This window comes from Equus asinus, chromosome 20 (assembly GCF_041296235.1).
Source record: "Equus asinus isolate D_3611 breed Donkey chromosome 20, EquAss-T2T_v2, whole genome shotgun sequence".
In the NCBI taxonomy this organism is placed as follows: domain Eukaryota; kingdom Metazoa; phylum Chordata; class Mammalia; order Perissodactyla; family Equidae; genus Equus; species Equus asinus.
In genome coordinates this window covers 24,180,074-24,201,356 of record NC_091809.1, presented here as the reverse complement: position 1 = coordinate 24,201,356, position 21,283 = coordinate 24,180,074, and the positions used below count along the sequence as shown (strand labels likewise).

Genomic DNA, 21,283 nt, shown 5'->3' with positions numbered 1-21,283 from the left:
TCTTTGAACAAGCTTTCTGCTCCCCTCTCCTTCTCTTCACCCTCTGGAATACCTATAATCCTTATGTTGCATTTCCTAATTGAGTCAGATGTTTCTCTGAGAGCTTCTACATTTCTTTTTAGTCTTAGTTCTCTCTTCTCCTCCCTCTGAAGCATTTCTATAGTGTTGTCTTCTATATTGCTAATTCAGTCCTCCATAATGTCAGCTCTGTTGTTTACGGAGTCTAGATTTTTCTTTATCTCAACTATTGTGTTTTTCTTCTCCAACAGTTCTGATTGGATTTTCTTTATAGTTTCAACCTCTTTTGTGAAGAAGCTCCTGAATTTGTTAATTAGTATCTCTCTGTTTCTTATAACTCATTGCGTTTCTTCTGATAGCTATTTTAAATTCTTTGTCATTTAGTCTATGGATTTCTGTGTCTTCAGGGTTGGTTTCTGGGTACTTGTCATTTTCCTTGTGGGCTGGAGACTTAATATGCTTTCTCATGCTGCTTGATGGTGTGGATTTTTGCCTCCACATGGTGTTATTATCTGGTCGCCACTGTCATGTGCCTCCACTGGGTGAGGATCAGGTGCTGTCTATTCTGGGCCCAGCATGATTAGGAGCTCCCCAGCTCCAGCCACTGACTGCTTTTCTCATTGTGTGATGCTCTGGATGATGGCAGATCTAGAGCACTAGGCAGGGGGAGGGGTGCTCTCTTTCATCTGTGCTTCCCTTGGCCTCCACTTCTCACTCTGTGTGATCAGGACTGGAGTACCAGGAGGGAAAAGGGGTACTTTCTTACATCTGCATGCCTCCCCCAACCACTGCCTCTCTCTCTGCATGGTGCTCTGGGCACTCTTGGGGCTCTGCCAGCCACCGCTTCTCTCTCTGTGCCTCACTCCAGGTGACTGTGGGGCTAGAGCACTGGGTGGGGACAGGGCACCTCTCCTCAGCTGCGCACCTCCCCCAGCCATGGCCCCTCTCTCTCCATGCTGTGCTCTGGGCAACCGTGGTGCTGGAGTGCCAGGCAAGGATGGGGCACCTCTCCTCAGCTGCACACTTCCCCCAGCTGTGGCCCCTCTCTCAAAGTGCCATGCTCTGGGTGCCCATGGGCCTGGAGCATCAGGAGGGATGGGGCACCTCTCCTCTGCTGCTCACGTTCCCCATCTGTGGCCCCTCTATCTCTGCAGAGCTCCTGCCAATCAGTTTCCACTTCCTCCAGAGGATCCAGCCCCACCCCCACCCTCAGACGTATGGCTGTGTGCACCTCTCATACATATTTTGTGTTGCATATATGTCCTCTGTTGGTGTATAAATTTCCTTGTGGTTGTATTTTAGATGGGAGAGTCCAAGGGAAGAACTCACTCTGCCATGATGCTGATGTCACTCCCAGACTTTCTTATCACCATGTACAGATGTGGGGTACAAGGGAATGAAGGAGGGATGAAAGTTTAAATCTGTCAGCAGACAAACATCAAAAGGAGGAGTCAGAGACTTTTGGTCTCTGGTCTGGCTTGTAAGGAGCTTAGAAACCAGCTTCCAGTCCTCAGAAGAATACAGCTGAAGAACTTAAAATCAACACTTCCATCAGAGAAATGATGTCATGGAATAGACTGCTATTCCCCAAATTAGAGAGAGAGTCTAAAAGTAGCTATTTTAAAATATGCCCAGAATATTCTTTTCTTAACAAGGCATGTCCTCAAAACAATCTATTTCACAAGAGGATAACTCACTGGTATTTTCCCAGAAGCTAACTGACCTGAGGGGAGGGAAAGAGGCAACTTGAGTCTCTTCTAGCCTTTTCTGTTCTCACAGGTGGGGCGCTTTTGAGGATGATAGGATATTTTTTTCCCCTCCAGACACCAACTATGTGGTGTCTGTTCCAACGCCACTTCTCCAACTCTACATCACCAAATAGATTTAAATAGAACTGTTAAACATCTAACACTAACTACTGAGAGTTTGCGTCAGACTCCACAGGTTAAGAGCTCAGTCCCACACACTGACTGTATGTCAGATGCCATCCACAAATGGAGTGCCTAGGCTACTGAAATTTCTACTCAGCCATCTACAAATTCATAGATTCCTTTGACATCCTGTCAGGTTTGGTAATTTAAGGACAATTCTGAGAACTTAACAAAGCACTTTACATACTATTATTGTTTTATATAAAGGATACACCTCAGAAACAGACAAAAGGTAGAGATGCATAGGGCACAGTAGGGTTCTGGTATGGGTGAGGGGAGTGGAGGTGGAGGGGGCTGCAGAGATTCCACATCCTCTCTGGACACTCCACCTTCCCAGCACCTGCATGTGTTGACCAATGCAGAAACTCTCTGAATTCTGTCTGTAAGGGTCCTGATGGAGGTTTCATTACATGGGCTCAATTTATTAAATCACTGGCCGTTGGTCAACTCAGTCTCCAGCCCCTCTCCTCTCTGCAGAAGCTGGGAGGTGGGGCTGTCTGTTCCAAGTCTCTAATCAAGGCTTGGTTTTTCTGGTGTCCATCCCCTATCCTGAAGTCTTCTAGGAGTTACCCCAGAGTTGCCTCATTAAAACAAAACACACTGTGTCACCCTTATCACCCAAGTAATTCCAAGGGCTTCAAGAGAATTTTGCTAGGAAATGAGGACGAAGATCAAATATCTTTCTTATTATATCACAGAAATTCAAGCCTAGGGACACAGGCTCTCTAAAAGATTGAGACCCAATCACTGGACTGGAGAATGATTCCCCTCTGCCCACACCTACCTCTACATCAACTGGGCTCTTGTTTAATATTAGCGGACTACACTGAAGGAACTAGATGCTTTCCAGTAACATCAGGAAGAAGGCAAGGATGTTCCCTCTCACTACTCCTAGTCAACTCGTACTGGAATTCTTCTCTAACGCAGTTAGACACAAAGAAGAAATAAGAAATATACAGACTGGGAAGCAAGAAGTACAAATGTCTTTTTGGCAAATGACAAGATTGTCTATGGAGAAAATCTCTAAGAATCCCAAATAATAAAGAAAAACCCTTGAACTAATGAAAGAGTAGAGGAAAGTTGAAGGATAAAAGGTTAATATGCAAAAGTCAATTGTTTCCTATAGATCCCCACAAATATAGCGAACTCATCTTTGACAAAGGAGCAAGAGCGATGCAAAGGGGAAGCATCCTCTTATCAAAAAATAAAGCCAGAAAAACTGGACATCCACATTCCACAAAGAATAGAATCTAGACACAGCCTTTATACTTTTCACAAAAATTAACTCAAAATGGATCATAGGACCTAGTGTAAAATGTAAAACTCCAACACTCCTAAAAGGTAACACAGGAGACATAATAATAATATTCTGTTCTATGTGTGTACCACATCTTGTTGATCCATTCATCTATTGATGTAAACTTGGGTTCCTTCCACCTTTTGGCTACTGTGAATAATGCTTCAAGAACACAAGTATAGGGGCTGGCCCCGTGGCCGAGTGGTTAAGTTTGCGCGCTCTGCTGCAGGCGGCCCAGTGTTTCGTTGGTTCGAATCCTGGGCGCGGACATGGCACTGCTCATCAAACCACGCTGAGGCAGCGTCCCACATGCCACAACTAAAAGGACCCACAATGAAGAATATACAACTATGTACCGGGGGGCTTTGGGGAGAAAAAGGAAAAAATAAAATCTTTAAAAAAAAAAAGAACACAAGTGTACAAATATCTATTTGAATCTTTGTTTTGAATTCTTTGGGGCATATGCTCAGAAATAGAATTGCTGGATCATGTGGTAACACTCTCTGTAATTTTTGAAAAACTGCCATACTGTTATCTACAATGGTGACATGATTTTACATTCCCACCAGAGGAGCACAGGGGTCCCATGGGTGTTTTCACTATCTTGATGGTGTCCTTTGAAACACAAAAGTAATTAATTGCAGTGAAGTTCCAATTATGTGTTTGGTTTTTTTTTCTGTTTTACATGTTTCGCTTTTGGTGTCATATCTAATAATTCTTTGCTAAATCCAAGGTCATATTTTCCCCAGTGTTTTTTCTAAGAGTACTATGATTTTACTTCAGATTTAGGTCTTTGATTCATTTTGGTAAATTATTCTATGTGGTGTAATGTAGGGGTCTAACTTCATTCTTCTGCATGTTACTATCCAGTTGTCCCAGCACCAATTTTTTTTTTTTTGGTTTAAACATCTTTTTTTTTTTTTATTAATGTTATGATAGATTACAACCTTGTGAGATTTCAGTTGTACATTATTGTTATTCATGTTGTGGGTACACCTCTTCCCCCTTTGCCAGCACCAATTTTTGAAAAGAATATTCTTTCCTCATTGTTGATACCTTTTTTCCAAATCACTTGATCATAGATAAGTGGGTTTATATCTAGAATCTCAATTGAGTCCATTGATCTGTGTGTCTGTCCTTGAGGCATTACCACATACCTTGATTACTATGCTGAGTGGTCAGACTTGAAATCACAAAAAGGTTAATCTTACCACTTTGTTTTACTTTTGAAAATTGGTTTGGCTATTCAGGTTCCCCTGCAATTCCATATAATTTATGAAACAACTTGCCAATTTCTATTGTCAACTTAAAAACCAAAGTTTCCTGTGATTTTTATCTCAAAATGAGTTTATTCAAGAATAACAAATAGAATTGCTATTTGAGATGTGCCTGGTACGGCAAAGCAGTGGCAAATCCAGCAAACAAACAAAAGGAGCTGCTTTTATAGAGAAAAAGGGGGAGTAGGGGGGGTGCTGTTTTAAATTAAAATCCATGGTGGGGAGTAACAGCTCAGGGCAGGAATGGATCCTCATTGACTGAGGTGCAGCATTTGTCATTGGCTGGGCCTTGGCAACGTAAGAAGAGAAATCTTCCTTTGGTTTAAAGTAGTTTTACTTCCTGTCAAAGATGAAAGCCATGCTCTCTTCCTGTTTGGTGCAACTGAGGATGTGTGGTAGGGCATGAGAGCTCCCCATACAGGATTTGCCAACTCCAGTATAGTTAAGGTTTCTTTGATTAATATCTGCAGTTATAAAGAAGTCAGTTGAGATTCTGATAGGGATTTTGTTGAAAATCTAGATCGTTCTGGGAAGTATTGCCATCTCAACTGTGTTAAATCTAAGGATCCATGAGTATGGGCTTTTCCCCGTTTATTTATTTATTTATTTGTAGGGTTCACTCTTTTTTTCCTTGCCTCTATTGGATAGGGAGTAATAAAGAGCAAGGAAAAAGTTGGCATCACTCCAAGATCTTTGCTCTTCTTTATTAATGATTGGTAATGTCTAAATATGAAAGTCCCCTCCCAACCTCACTCCATTCCTTTTAATTTCCCAAAACGTAAATCAAATTTTTGCCAATAATATAAGTTTAATGGTCATTATTACAAGAAATTAGTTTCAGAGAAAGTGTGACTACAAGAGAGTTTTTCTCCACACACCCTCAGGATGCTTGCAGCTCTGTAACTGATGTCATTTGCATGAGTGTCCATTCATTAATGACCATCCAATAGCAATGGGGCATAGTTTCTAAGTTTTAAATATATAAAATCATATAGTCATTTTTCTATCACTATATCATTATCATAAATATACATATTTTGGTACAACTCACTTTCTTTTGTTGTTTTTTTTTTCATTTTACCTTCGACTGCCTTCACCCATGTCTCTCTCTCCCCTCTCCCCACCTCTGGCAACCACCAGTCTGTTCTCTGTATCAATGGGATTAGCGTTTTGGGTTGTTTTTTGTTTGTTTTTATTTTAGATTCTCTATATATGAGAGCTCACACAATATTTGTCTCTCTGTCTGACTTATTTCAGTTAGCGTAAGGCCGTCAAAGTCCATCCATATTGTCACAAATGGCAAGATTTCATTCCTTTTTATGGCTGAATAATATTCCACTGTACATGTATACCACAGTTTCTTTATCCATTTATTTATTGACGGACACTTAGGTTGTTTCCATATCTGTAAATAAGGTTGCAGTGAACATGTGGGTACATATATCTTTTTGAGTGAGTATTTTAGTTTTCTTTGGATAAATAACCAGAAGTGGAATTGCTGAATCATATGGTGGGTCTATTTCAAGTTTTTGTGGAACCTCCATACTGTTTTCCACAGTGGCTGCACCACTTTACATTCCCACCAACAGTCCACAGGGTTCCCTTTTCTTCACATCCTCACCAACATTTGTTAATTCACACTTGTAGATCTTTTTTTTTTTTTTTGATGTTTTGCAGTTTTCAGAGTACTACTTACTTTATTAAATTTTTTCCATTTTATTATTTTGATGCTATTATAAATAGATTTCTTTTGTTAATTTCATTGTCAGATTGTTCATTGCAGTGTATAAAATACAATTTATTTTTATATACTGACCTTGTTTCATACAAATTTGCTGTACTCCATTATCGGTTCTAATAGATTTTTCAGTGGGTTCCTTAGAGTTTTCTATTTACAAGACAAGACACATGCAGGTGAAGATAGTTTTACATCTTCCCACCCAGTCTGGATGCTTTTTATTTCCTTTTCTTGCAAAACTGTTCTGGCTAAAATTGCCAGTACGTTGTCAAATAGAAGTGGAAGGGCAGACGTTCTTGTTTTGTTCCTCATTTTGGGGAGAAAATATTCAGCCTTTCACCATTAAATATAATATTAGCTGTGGGTATCCCATACTTGCTCATCATCAGGGTCAGGAAATTTCCTTCAAATTCTAGTTTCCTGAATGTTTCTATTGTGAAAGGATGTTGGCTTTTGTCAAGTACTTACTGAGTCTATTGAGACAATCAGTCCATTTTTGCTTTTCACTCTATTAAGATGATGTGTTAGGTTAATGGATTTTGAGAGGTTAACCAGACCCTGAATCCCTGGAATTTATCCCACTTGTTCATGGTGTATAAATCTTTTAAGTTGTTGCTGGAGTAGGTACTAGTATTAGTTGAGGTTTTTCTGGATCCATATTCACAAGGAAAATAGGCCTGTAGTTTTTTTGTGATACTTTTGTCTGATTTTGGTATCGTGATAACACTGGCCCCAAAATGAGTTGGAAGTGTTGTGTTGATTCTGTTTTGGGGGAGACTTTGTGAAGAGTCCCTGTTAAGTCTTGATTGGATGTTTTGGAGGATTCTGCTGTGACACCCTCTGGGCCTGGGCTTTTCTTTATGGGTAGTTTTTTGCTTACTAATTCAACCACTTGTTCTAATTCTAATCAGATTTCCTTTTTGAGTCACTTTTGGTAGCTTGTGTATTTCTAGGAATTTATCCATTTCATCTAAGTTATCTAATTTGCTTGCATACGATTGTTAATTCCTTTATAATCCTTTTCATTTCTGTAATCTCAGTAACGATATTCCCTCTCTCATTCTGCTTCTAGGAATTTGAATCTTCTCTCTTTTTCTCTATGTCAACCCAGCTAAATTGTCTACTAGTTCTCTGTTGTCAATTCTGTTGATCTTTTCCTAAAACCCACATTTGGTTTCATTGATTTTCTTTATGGGTTTTCTATTCTCTATTTTTTAAATTTCTGCTCTAATTTTTATTTACTTTTCTCAATACATTTGGTTTGGTTTCTCATCCTTTTGAATGTGTTAGGTAAAATGTTAGGTTACTGATTTGAGGTCTTTGTTAGTTTAGGTATTTATAGGTATACTTTTTATCTATATAGTGTTTTCAATGTAGCCCATAAAATTTCTTATATTGTATCATTTTGTTATTCATTAAAAATGTTTTCTTGGGGCTGGCCCCGTGGCCGAGTGGTTAAGTTGGCGCCCTCCGCTGCATGTGGCCCAGTGTTTCGTTGGTTCGAATCCTAGGCGCGGACATGGCACTGCTCATCAAACCACGCTGAGACAGCGTCCCACATGCCACAACTAGAAGGACCCACAACGAAGAATATACAACTATGTATGGGGGGGCTTTGGGGAGAAAAAGGAAAAAATAAAATGTTTTCTAATTTCCTCATTGAGTTCTTTGACCCACTGGTTATTTAGGAATGTCTTGTTTAATTCCCTCATATTTGCATGTTTCCCCAAATTTTCTGAAGATATTGATTCCTATTTTCATTCCATTGTGGTCAGAGATCTTAGTTTGTATTTTAAATTTTAAATTTCCTAGTATTTAAAATTTATTAGGTATTTTTTAATGGTGAGGATTGATCTATGCTAGGCAAAGGGCCATGTGTGGTTGAGAAAAATATGTATTGTGTTGTGTAAGAAGGTTTAAGAAGTTGCACACCAGATGCCACAGACCCTGTTCACATGCCCCAGTAATGATTCCAAATTTGGAAAACAGGTATAATTAACAGCCCAAGCTCTTTAACTTTATGTTATCCTAAACTCACTCTCCATAGTTTTGTAACAGCAAACATGCAAATTAAAGAAGGTGGTAAAAAATGCCCCCGTATATCTTAGGTTTTTGATGATAGAACTTATCTCTTCCATTCCTCCACAGATAAGGTGTTAATTCTGGGTTCCCATCTTTGTTGGGGAACAAATCAAAAAGCACCTACTTGGCCTTTCCCATCAGAATATGCCTCACTAAAAGGGCTGGTAAATCAGCACGTGTATTTTGCACATAAATAAGTACAACTATTTTGATTCTATATCTTGGGCCTAATGAGCTAACCTATTTTTATAACTTTATTAAGCATTTATAAGTTATAATTTTATAAGGTTTGTGTGTGGCCTTTGAATATCTTTATTGTATATTTATATTTTGTTTTTGATTATTAAGACCTATTTAAACTGTTAATGATATGATCTTTCTCTCTCTGTTATTATTGAAAACTTTTTCCCAGGTGGTGTTTCTATGTCTTTTATTATTATCAGTGATATATTTACATTTTTTAGTTTATCAAATCTATTCAAATTTCATTCACATTTTTCTTGGAATGTCATGACTTCTACTGCCTAAGTATACAGAAATACTTTCTAATGGTTTTTCAATATTTGCATTTTATATTTTTTACTCTTTAACTCGGTACCCCATATACAATTCTTTTGGATGAAGGAGACAGGAAGTTATAGACTGCTACAATTCATCATCTGTTTTGTTACATCCTTGTGTCTGTTTATTGTTAGCTCATAGTACAGTTCATGAATATTCAGTTAAGGGTGGGGCACGAGATCAGTGTTTACCGTCTAACAGTCATGTTCCTTTAAGGCTCATGGGTAGCAGGTACCGATGCTACTACATACATCGTATGATCCAGAAATGGCTGCTTGGTCCCTCCCAGAGGAGGAGAATTTAAAATGTTAATGAGATTATAATGGGGAAAGTTCACTTCAGACCAGATTGCTAGATCTGGCTCCAGCTAGCTTGCTTGTGAGAACTTTCTGTGTTTAGGCTCTTCCCGACACTTTACATCTGCAAACACTTCAACAGATAATGTTAGTTTTTATCAGATGCTCTGTACCCCTTTCTTTTCCTAGTTCCCTTGTCACAGTGTCTGTGTACCTATTTGGCAAAACTACATCAGACTCCAGTTGTCAACAAAGATCAAAACGGAGAGACTGATTACTGCATACGGGGAGGTGACTTTCAGTTGTGTGTTTTTGTAAAGAAGGATCACAGCACGAGGATTCCCCTCCCAGCACTACCTTTCAACGCAAACGTCCCTGCAGAGGACGAATTCTGTCTGGCATTCTGCTCAGACACCTAAACTCAGGGGGCTGTCACTCAGACACAAGGGGGCGAGTCTTGCGAACTGTCCAATCAGAGGCGGCTCTGGGGCAGGTGGGTGGGGCGAAGCGCCAACCCCCGGAAGTTGCTGCTGCTCCAGCCGCGCTGTGGATCGTGTCTCCTCGCCATTAAAGGCTCTACGTGGCTGTGTCGCCACTTCTCTCGCCTTGTGACCTGTACCGACCTCGGGAGTCTTAGGAAGGTAGCCAGGGGACCCAGGAGACCTAGAAATGGTGAGTGTGCGGCCCCGGGGTGAGGAAGCGGGGGGAGGGGCTGGTCGGAAGCGGCGGGGCGGGCCCGGCCTCTCGCAGTCCCCTCCCGGGTCTGCGGCCCCGAGTCCGCGGTGGCGCCGCTTGGCCCTCAGGCCCCTCCAGCCGCAGCGTGCGGGCGGGGCCGGCAGCTGGGCCCCGGGCGTCCTGTGGTCCCTGCGCGCGGCGACTTGGGCCGGAGCGTCTCTGGGCCGCTGTGCGGCCGCAGCCCCGCGTGTCCCAGACGGTGCGGGGCCTGCGGGAGGGTCCTCAGGACAATCGGGCCTCGGTCTCCGGGGTCCGTGCGCGAGAGGAGCTGTGGCGTCCCTAGTCCCTCTTTTCTTACCAGATGGCACCCGTTTTCTCCTGAATTTTCCATATATTTGGGGAGCGGAGTCTCAAATCCAGGACCCTGTCCCCCGAGTCTCGATCTTCCTAGTACTGACAATAAATCCCTGAATTTCCAGTCTCTCCCCGAATTCCCAAATGCCAACTTCCTGCCCGCGACTCACAGCATTATTATCAACTATTTGGCCTCCTTGTTGGATTTGAAGCAGATTCAGTGTTTTAATTGTTTTCTCACCGTTAATGGAGGGCTGTTTTTAAAAGATTTGTTTTGTGTGTGTGGATATTTTCCATGAGTGAAAAGCAGCCTATAACCACCTGGAACTACGTTGTATGAAATCCTCCTGCGTCTCCCCAGGATCTTTCTGGGCGCAGACAGCCTGTGGGAAATCCTCTGGGTACAGGTTCCTCATGAGAAACTTTCCTGGATGATCTGTTCTGTCAGCACTGTCCCTACCTGAGTTAGTCACCTTTAAAATATTCGTTCACTTTATTATAGTCTCAATTTCTCAATGAATAAAAATGTATTTAACCAACAGGACTTGAAACACAATGTAAAATATCTCCAAAGAGTCAATAAAGGTGAATTTCAGGAGAAATAAAATATTCTGGTTTTACGTTGGAAGTGCTAAACTTTCTTTCACCTTTTTTCTCCCATCGTGGATTGTAATATTCTTAAGTCTGTTCTTTTATTTTGGGTGAGTTCAAATGGATTTCCATGGCTTAGACTTGCAGACCTGCAGTGTTCAAGTAGGATTAATAGTTTATAAAAAAATTTCCTCTCTTGGAAATAATACGATATTATCATTCTTTTTCCAGAACGTGATATATTCTTGTGGGGTTTCTTGTTGATTTAGCAAATTGCTGTACCATTTTCTTCCCTCATTTCCACATAAAGACTGGTTTGAGTGTTTTCACTGGCTTGTTCAAACACTGGGTTTGTGTATTTAAAATATCAGTGATGGTCCAAAAAGTCTCCAGTGGGGACAGAGGCCTGAGGGCAGTGAGTCTAAGCTAAGGCCTCCTTGGACCTGCAGAGGGAAGGCCTTGCAGGCCCAGTTGTCCTTCCTGGGGAACCTCCCCCTGCAGGTGTCCTACTGCTGACACCCCCATGGAAGGAGCCTTTATCCTGAGAGCCCTGGAAAGCTGGGGGTGCACGTGCTCATGGGGTGGGGAGTGATGCCCTTTCTGAGGTTGTAGCTGTGGTTCCCTTGGGCCTGTTTCTAGACATAATTGGAGTTTTGCATGCACAGTGTGGGTGCACTCAGAGAGTAACTTGTTTACGTTGAGAAAGTCTGTGAGAGTCAGGAGCTCTGTGTCCTGGATGAGGGCCCATTAATCTGGGGTCCATTTGGGTCAGAACCTTAAACTGAATGCAGCTGAGTTTCCTGACTGTGAGAATGGAGCCTGAGAGAGTGAGCATGTGCACTGTTCCCTGGGGGGAGGAGGGTGTGTGGGGCTCCCAGAGCTCCTTCCTGTGGCTGCTCAGGTGCCCTCCCCTCCTTCTCCAGGGACTGACCCCCTCCAGGGCTCTGTCTCCACCAGGAGAGTCAGGAATGTGGAACCTTCTGACCGTGGCTTTCCTTCTGTCCTGTCGGGGGCAGGCTGCTCATCTGAGCTGATTCCACTGTTTGTGTTTCTTTCCTTTGGATTCCTTTATCGATGGACTAGTGCAGCCCTTTGGCTCTAGTTTCCCTTAGCACTTGGGCCCTGAGACTGTAAGTTGATGGAGAGATAGGATGTGAGGAAAGCAAGAAAATCGTTTCATTTTTGTGTCAGTTTTTCTATGTGCGTGTCTCTAGAGAACATAGAAAGTAAAGAGCTAAAGCAATTGAGATTCTATTTTAATTGGTGTGAGGAAAACTTCTGAAAGCTTCTGTAAACCTTTGAAAATCCAATACAGTTAAGGGTTTAGACTCAAACCCTGATTGCATTTTAGTGTATAATATACTATACTCCTGAAAGTACCCCACTGTCAGCTAAAGGGGGAGGAGAAACTAGGATGCAGCATGTCCTTGTAGTTAGAAAGAGATTTGAAAATTTTGTTTTGTATGGTTTACACTTTTGTAACTGTTAGTTTTTAAAGGAATTAAATCTTAGAATGGTGTCCTATGTACAAGAGTTAAAATTAAAGAATATAAATTTCTTTGTTTATTTGAAATAAATCTATAAGACGGCAAAGTGCCAACCTATCCTGGTCCTTTCCAGCACTGCTTCTCAAGTCACCCCGAATACATAATTTTGATTGTTTTTGAGCCTCTGTTAATGTTTCTTTATATAAATCAATTGAGAATGCATATGTTTCTTACCTACTTTGTCGTTGTAGTAAGCAGTCAGATTTGACATTTTTGGGTGACTTCTCACAGCTTAAGCCTCAGCCACCCTGTTCCTCTTGTGCCCCCACCTGGACAAGCTGAGGAGGAAGCCTGCGTGCTCTCTCCTCTCGAGCAGGCAGGAGATTCCCACCACCCCAGCCCCTGTCTGTGTGCAGAGCTCTTGCCCCGGCCCCACCCCCAGGCCCACTGAAGCCCCAGGCCAGGCTCCATTCCTTGCTTTCTGAGCCCTGTCAGAGCTGCTTGAGAGGCCGGCCCTGCCCTCCCTTCAGACCTCTATGATGTGAGTCCTAAGCCTTGTCCTACCCTGTGTGTGTGTGTTTTGTGCCACCCTGGCATCAGTCTCAACAAGTGAACCACCCCTCTGCAGGGACCATAACAGTTGGCGCCCTGAGCAGCATGTCCAGACATGACCCCACCCGTGGGTCTGTCTTCTGCTCTGACTTGCTCCCCTGCTCTGCTGCCTGGTGGCACATGCACTGTGGGCTGCTGCTTGCTGGGGAGTTGGTGCTGTGAGCTGTGCTGCCCCGTGTTGCATTGTTGACCCGCCAACCTCAGTTCTAGGTTCAGCTGACCAGAGTGGGCAGTTTCAAGAATTTATAGGCATTTCAGAGGAGGATTATGGGATTGAGGCCTCCTTAAATGAGTCCTGGGTCAATGTCTCTGCTAGGATTTATCTGTGTGTTAGAGTGAAGCTGTGACAGGAGCTAGGTTGGCCTGACATACCTCCGAGATGGTGGTGCCACAGGGGGGGACTATACCCTTTGCCAGAGGTGGGTCCATCACTCCTGAAAAGAGCTGTCATTTGAAAGAAAAAGGAGAGGGGGAGAGACAGGCAGTAGGTGGCAGGTTGAGTCCACACTCCTAACACCAGAGGGCTCCCCAGGCCCCTTCAGTACCTCTGCTGCTGCTGCCGCTGCCTCTGCTGCCACAAAGACCCTGACCTTCAGGGTTATAGGGAATAACACCCATGGGACCCCTGTGGCACAAGGGATTAGTTCAAACCTGACTTAAGCTCAGATTTTAACCCTATAAAGCAACCAGTTGTCATGGGGAGGCTTCTAACCCCGATGGTACTGCCTTGAGGCTCTTGGGTGGAAACAAATTATCAATAGCAGGGTAGAGAAGGCACTCCCTCCCCTGAAGTGTATTCTGTGAGGAAGAAAACAAAACAGGAAAGATCAGGAGGAAGCAAACAGTAGATAAAATCCTGAAACAAGGTCCACACTTTGACCCAATTGGAAATCGAGAATATACTAAGAGAGTTTACACAGCAAAACAAGCGGAGGTGCGCTGCTTGGCTTATGGGCCTGTACAACATAGGTTCTGAATTAATTTTGCTCTCTGATGCAGTGCACTAATTCAGAAACCTTCAAGCAGTTAGTCAATACTAGGTGTCAAGTTACACTTATACCTGGGATCCCAGTAAATTTAAGGAAGGTGCCCCTGATGATCTTAGGGGTGTTAATGAATATAATATGGAGGACAAGTAGGACAAATGTTTCATCTTTAGTCATCAGAACTATGGTCTTGCCTAAGTTCTCCGTGGTTATAATACCCATTGTCCTAAAATATCCCATAGTGAGCTGGGAAGCTCTGATCCAATGAGCAAGAATTAAAATTGAATGTAGTCTTTTCTACTTACAAATTGGCTTGATGGAGCTGGCCTGGTGGCACAGCGGTTAAGTTCGCACATTCTGCTTCTGTAGCCCAGGGTTTGCTGGTTCGGATCCTGGGTGCACACATGTCACCGCTTGGCAAGCCATGCTGTGGTAGGCATCCCACGTATAAAGTAGAGGAAGATGGGCACGGATGTTAGCTCAGGGCCAGTCTTCCTCAGAAAAAAGAGGAGGATTTGCAGCAGATGTTAGCTCAGGGCTAATTTCCTCAAAAAAAAATTGACTTGACAAGTTGGGACTCCAGTGACCTTACTCCACAAATCAAGTAGTGAATATGGCCCAGTGTAAATTATCCAGGGCTTTGAAGGATTGAAAGCTGTATAGAAAATCTAGTTAATAAAGGGTTGATTATTCCCAGTGCTTTTTTTTTTTCTTTTTGAGAAAGATTAGCCCTGAGCTAACATCTGCTGCCAATCCTCCTCTTTTTGTTGAGGAAGCCTGGCCCTGAGCTAACATCCGTGCCCATCTTCCTTTACTTTATATGTGGGACGCCTACCACAGCATGGCTTTTGCCAAGCGGTGCCATGTCCGCACCAAGGATCCGAACCGGCAAACCCCGGGCTGCCAAGAAGTGGAATGTGTGACCTTAACCGCTGCGAAACCGGGCCGGCGCCCCCCCAGTGCTTCTTTTAACAGCCTAATTTGTCCTGTTATTAAACTTGGAAACAGTGGATGACACCTCAGAGTGGTTTACCTCAACTTCAGACTGCTGTTGCACAGCACAGACCTCTATACCACCTCCCCACATTATGGGAATTACTGACCACAACCAACCAGCAATTGATAAGTATCCTGCTCTCACAGTTTTGGCTAACCTTGTTCTGTCCAGTCCTGTGTCCACAGCCTCTCAGCTGCACTTGGCCTTCCCCTCTGAAGGGACAGGATGCCCCTTTACTGGGTTATCCTCATGGATCTTCCACAGCTGTGCCCTCCTGTAGTCGTTGCGGGCGGGGTCTGAACTGGTTTCTCCAAGAAGTCAGGTTTGACATTACCTTGATGACATCTCCTCTGAGGACATTCAGAACATACAAATATTGAAAAAAGCTCACTAAAAGTGGATGCGACATTGCCAAGCATATAATATGAGGCCCTGACAACTTTGTTAAATTTCTGGAAATTATTTGATAGTCTGAGACCCGCTCCTTCTCTGGCACCATGAAGAGATAGCTGTTATTTCCCTCAGCACCCACTACATCTACTAGGTTCTCTTGATGTTTGGGAGGCAGTATGTTCCTTGTTTACAAGTTTCCCTTGACCCCATTTGTGCTGTTACCTGCAAGTTTGCCACTTTGAATGGGCATCCCCAGTTCAAAAGTCTGGAGACTCTTCAAATTGTCGTACAACCCACACTCCTTTAGTGGCATCAGAGACTCCTTCACTACAGAGGCCTCAGTGACCTTCTGTCATCCTCCTGGGGTACCCATGGTGGTCTTAAGTTGCCCACAGGCTTCTGATGCAAGAACCTGCCCTAGGCCCCACACTATATGCCATTAGAGCTGCAGTGACCTCTTCTTACAAGACTGTTCTGACAGTAGATGGCCCTGAACATGGGACCTTCTATCAGGCAAGTCCATTTCGACTTGGGACCTGGGAAGGGCACTCCAAGAGCTCAGCATGACTCCTGAGACCCCCTGGGGACGTGATGGAGCCAAACCTGAGCCCTCTGGGATATCCTGCCTGCAGGAGGGGTGGTTGACCCTGTCCTCAGTCTCTTGCCAGGTGCCATGATGTTGAAGGAGGTCACCCCTTTCCCAGATCCTCAGGCTCCCTGGAGACATCGTTAGGATTCCCTGACAGAAAAGCAATGGGAGTTCGTAGACTTTAGGGATGACATTGCCACATTTGTACATGATGGAGCTCAGGCAGAGTTTCTGCTTTTTATATCTAAAATGGGACATCTCTGATGAAGGACTGGACTCAGGTGTCATTACATCAATCAGTCATCTTAACACCAACCAAAAACCGGCTCCAGCTGCAGACATCACAGACTTTGTGGTAAAAGAACTCCAGGGGTCTCTTGCCTCACAGTTACCCACAATAGAAATCAAAGGAACACTTGTCTCTACACGTACGCAGGCCACACGCAAAACTTCACCAGGACACTTTTTGTCCATGTGGCAATTCAGACACTCATTTCACTTCTCAGAATACACATCGCTGCGCTCTAAACAGGGCATTCAGTGGAAGTTTCTCCTCTCTTCCAAGTCACAGGGTGCAGGCCTCAAAGAACAGCATTATGGCTTATTGAAATAAGGTCAAATTAAGAGAATGAAAGATGGTCTGTTTCTGTCATCAGTTAGTCAACAGGGGTGAATATTAATGCACCTCTCTTTACCTTTGTCTGACCTAGTAGACTTTACTTTTTTTTAAGAGCTGCTTTAGGTTTACAGAAAACTTGTTTGAAAAGTACAGAGATTGCCCACATAATGCCTCTGCCTCCACACAGTTTGCCCTGTATTTTATATCTCATATTACTGTGGTACATTTGTTACATTTGATGAGCCAATTTGATGCGTGAAAGCTCATAGTTTACACTAGTGTTGACAGTTATACAATCTCTGGGCTTTGGCTAACGTCAAATGACTCGTCTCCATCATTTCTGTATCATTTGGAATTCTTGCACTGTCCTAAAAATCTCCTGTGCTCCCCTTATTCATTCATCCCTTCCTTCCACACCCAACTCCCTGGCAACCAATGAGCTTTCATTGTCATGTACTTGCATTTTTTTCCAGGATGTCATATGCTGGGAATAATACAGTGTGTAGCCTTGTCATATTGGCTTCTTTCCCTTAGCAATATGATTGCAAAGTTTCTCCACGTCTTGTTCACTTAGTAACCTCATTTCTATTTATCGCCGAAGAATGCTTCATCCTGTTGATGTACCAGTGGTTTATCCATTCACCTGTTGAAATTGTCTTGGTTGCATCTTGACCATTATGCATAAAGCTCATATCAACTTTCAAGTGTAGGAATTTTGTGAAGATGAGTTTTCAACTCGTTTGGGTAAGTGTGAAGAGCGTGTTTGCTGCATCATATGTGTAGGCTTAGTTTTAAGAAGTTGCCTTTCTTCTGAAGTGGGCATACCAATTTCCATTGCCACCAGCAGTGAATGAGGGTTCCTGTTCCTTGCCATCTTCACCATCATTTGGTGTTCTCAGTGTTTTAAATTTCAGCTGTTGTAATAGTGTCTGCTGACATTTCGTTCTTCTTGTAGTCGCAAATTCGTAGTGACATATGATTTTGACCATGTTTTCATGTGGTAATTTACCATCTGCATGTCATTGCTGAAGTGATTGTTCAAATCTTTTTCTCATTTTTCACTGGCTTGTTTGTCTTCTTTTTGTTTTGGGTACCAGTCCTTTATCAGATAAGTGATTTTCAAAGATTTTCTGACAGTTTGTCACTTCTGCTTTTCTTCTCAACACTATGTTTCACAAAGTGGAAGCTTTTCATTTCAATGAAGTCAAACTTATTTTTTTCTGTCTTGGATCTTATTTTTGGCGTTGTATCTAAAAATTAATCTCGAAACTCAAGGTCATCTAGATTTTCTCTTGTTTTATCTTTTAGGAGTTTTGTAGTTTTACATTTTATACTAGGATCTGTGATTCATTTTGAATTAATTTTTCTGAAAAATGTGAAGTCTGTCTAGAATCTTTTTCTTGCATGTGGAAGGCTAATTTTTCTGGCAGTATTTGTTGAAAAGACTATGTTTTCCCATTGAATTGTCTTTGGTCCTTTGTCAAACGTGTTAACCATATTTGTATGGCTCTATACAGTCTATATTAACGTTTTATCTTTCAACCTCCTCTACAGTTTTCTTAGTTCAAGGGGTTTTCTTTGTTATTGAGGATTCTCTGAGATTTTCTCCGTAGACCATCCTGTGCCACAAGAACAGTTTTATTTCCTACTTCCTGTCTATGTACCTTTTATTTCCTTTTCCTGTCTAATTGCATTAACTAAGAATTCCAGTCCTAGTTTGACTGGGAGTGGTGAGAGGAGACATCCTTGCCTTCTTTTTGATGTTATCAGAAAACATCTAGTTCTTTCAGTGTAGTCCACTATTATTAAATGAGAGCCTAGTAAATGTAGAGATGGGTGTGGGCAGCGGGGAAGCATTCTCTATTCTGATGTTTTGGTCTCAATATTTAGTGAGCCTGTGTCCCTGGTGTTGACCTTCTGTTATACAGAATGAAAGATATTTGGTATACATCATCAGTTCCTAGCAAAAACCTCTTGAAGCCCTTGGAATTCCTTGCATGATAAGAGTGATAGTCCTCCTAGACGGCTTAAGGTTGGGGGTTGGATGCCAGAAACACCAAGCCTTGATTAGAACCTTGGAATTTTCAGCCCCAGCTCACAGCATGTGTGGAGAGGAGAGGGGCTGGAGACTGAGTGCATGATTTAATAAATTGTGCCCATGTAATGAAACCTCTATTGGAACCCTTACAGACAGAATTCAGAGAGTTTCTGGGTTGGTGAACACATGCAGGTGCTGGGAGGGTGGAGTGTCCAGAGAGGACCTGGAATCTCTGCAGCCCCCTCCACTCCCCTCACCCATACCACTGCCCTACTTTGCCCTATGCAACTCTGCCTTTTGTCTATTCCTGAGTTGTATCTTTTATAGTAAACCAATAATAATGAAGCACTTGGCTGAAGTCTCAAAATCATATAAGTAAATTACGAAATGTAATCAGATGTTGAGACAATCTATGAATTTGAAGATTTATGAGTAAAACTGTTGGCAGCCCAGGCACCCCATTTTTGGTTGACATCTGAAGAAAGGGCAGTTTGTGGGACTGAACTTTTAACCTGTGGAGTCTGACGTGCACTCTGGGTGGTAAGTGTTAGGATTGAATTGAACTGATGGATGCCTCTTTGGTGATGTAGAGTTGGAGAAGTGTCATTGGAACAGACACCAAATACTTGGTGTCAGGAGGGGGAAAATCCTATCATTCTCACAAGTCCCCCACCTTTGAGAGCAGAAAAGGCTGGAAGAGACTCTAGTTGGCTCTTTCTCTCCCCCGCGTCAGTTAGGCTCTGGGAAAATCCCAGCCCTGTGAAATAGACTGCTTTTAGGGCATGCCTTGTTAAAAACAGTATATTTGGGGTTTGTTTGTAAATGGCTAATTCTTTGTCTCTGTTTCTAATATAGAGACAGTGGTTTACCCTGTGACCTCACTTCTCTGACGGAAGAGTTGTTGATTACAAGTTTCTTGGCTTTTTTATTCTGAGGACTCGAATCTGGCTTCTGAACTCTGTGTATTACAGACCAGAGACCATGATTCTCTGACTCCTTTTTTGCCAGTTTCATTGAGAAAAAATTGATACACATGACCGTATAAATTTAAGGTGTGAAACATGATGGTTTGATTTATACATATTGTGAAATGATTACCACAGTACGTCAGCTAACATCCTTCTTCTTGTTTAGGTACAAAAAAGAAAGAAAGAAGAAAAGAATAATCTCTGTGATAAAAAATCTTAAGATTTACTCTCTTAACAGCTTTCCTATGTATCATTCAGGAGTGTTAGCTATAGTTATCATGTCGTACATTACATCCCTAGTACTTATTTATTATATAACTGGAAGTTTGTACCTTTTGACCACCTTCCTCCAGTTGCCTCCCCTCCACCTCTGATAATCAAAGGCTGATCTCTTTTGTGTGGGTTTACTTTTGTTTTTTATAGATTCCACTTAAAAGTGAGATCATAAAGTATTTGTCTTTCTCTGTTTCACTTAGCATAGTGCCTTCAAGTTTCATCTATGTTTTCACAAATGGTAGAATTCCTTGTTTTTTGTGGCTAAATAGTACTCCACATCTGTGCATATATACCACACTTCTGTATCCATTCATCCACTAATGAATGTGTATCTTCTCCATGGCAGGTAGAGGCCTCAGTGAATGAGGATGCCCTCATCGATCATTGTCTTCCCACCATCTACTACATCTTAAACACTGTTGGAGGAACTGCTTGGGTGTGGATGTAAACAATGGACAGCAATACTGAAAGTCCTGCATTCCCCTAGGAATGCAATGGTTCCCCATAAAGATAAAGGCATAGACAGGGTTCATCTTCATTTTAGCCAGGGTTAAACATTTTGCTGCATGTGCTATTTGACCACGATCCAGATACATGGCTGTTTGGAACTCTAGAATTCCATTGCTTTGGGCCACGGGTGTTTATGATATTTATGTTTCTGTTTAGCATCACTTGAAAGGATTTGAAATTATCTTTTGGTTCAGCATATCATTTTGCTGCTATTCAGACTGAGTGACACAATTTGTACACTATGAAACCTTCAGGTTTCTCTCAGTTTGAGGAAGGGTTCAGGTCATCTGCACAGTTGTAGCCTGTCATGGGTTTTCCTAGGAGTAGAGTGATATCTGAGCAAGTTCAGTGTGATTTCCTGGTTAAAATGTTTAAAAAAGCTATGAATGTTTAGAAGGTAATGATCCAAGCAATGGCTGAGGTGAGCTGTAGACAGACACACAGAATCATTTTGAGTAATATCCTGTGTGGTGGCAAAGGAAGTAAATTTAACATTCTCAACCTGGAAAATTTTCTATGCCTTTTTATAAGAGGTGCAGCAGGGGCCGGCCGCATGGCAAGTCGTTGAGCTTGCGCAGTCCGCTTTGGCACCCCGGGGTTTCACTGGTTCGGATCCTGGGCGTGGACATGGCACTGCTCCTCAGGCCATGCTGAGGTGGTATCCCACATGCCACAACTAGAAGGACCCACAACTAAAAATATACAGCTATGTGCTGGGGGAACTTGGGGAGAAAAATCAGGAAAAAAAAGATTGGCAACAGTTGTTAACTCAGGTGCCAATCTTTAAAAAAAAGAAGAAAGGAGCAGCAGGGAGATATTTTTCAATGATGCACAAAGCCCATTTTTATAGTTTTTAGGGATCATTTCCATATGTTTACATTTCCAGGAGGTGTTATGGAAGATGGGGTAAAACTTGACCGCTTTTTTTCATTAAACAACAACAGAAACCAAACTTGTTCCCCTTTTTTTTCAGTGCACATTTGTTTCC

The 21,283-nt window shown here is 42.4% G+C and overlaps 1 protein-coding gene across 3 annotated transcripts in view; it reads left to right on the top strand.

The window, feature by feature from the left end:
- Positions 1-21,283, top strand: part of LOC106846417 (zinc finger protein 709-like) — a 107,999-nt gene that overhangs the window by 37,358 nt on the left and 49,358 nt on the right. For 2 of the 3 annotated variants that reach the window (XR_011496172.1, XM_044751807.2), the window contains exon 1: positions 9,700-9,872. The exons of the other annotated variant lie outside the window; for it this stretch is intronic. Coding sequence is in view for 1 of the 2 variants with exons in the window: in XM_044751807.2 (XP_044607742.2) it covers positions 9,870-9,872 (3 nt within the window). In the remaining variant the exon portion in view is untranslated. Of the gene's footprint in view, positions 1-9,699; positions 9,873-21,283 lie in introns of those variants that run through there. 3 annotated transcript variants of the gene reach the window in all.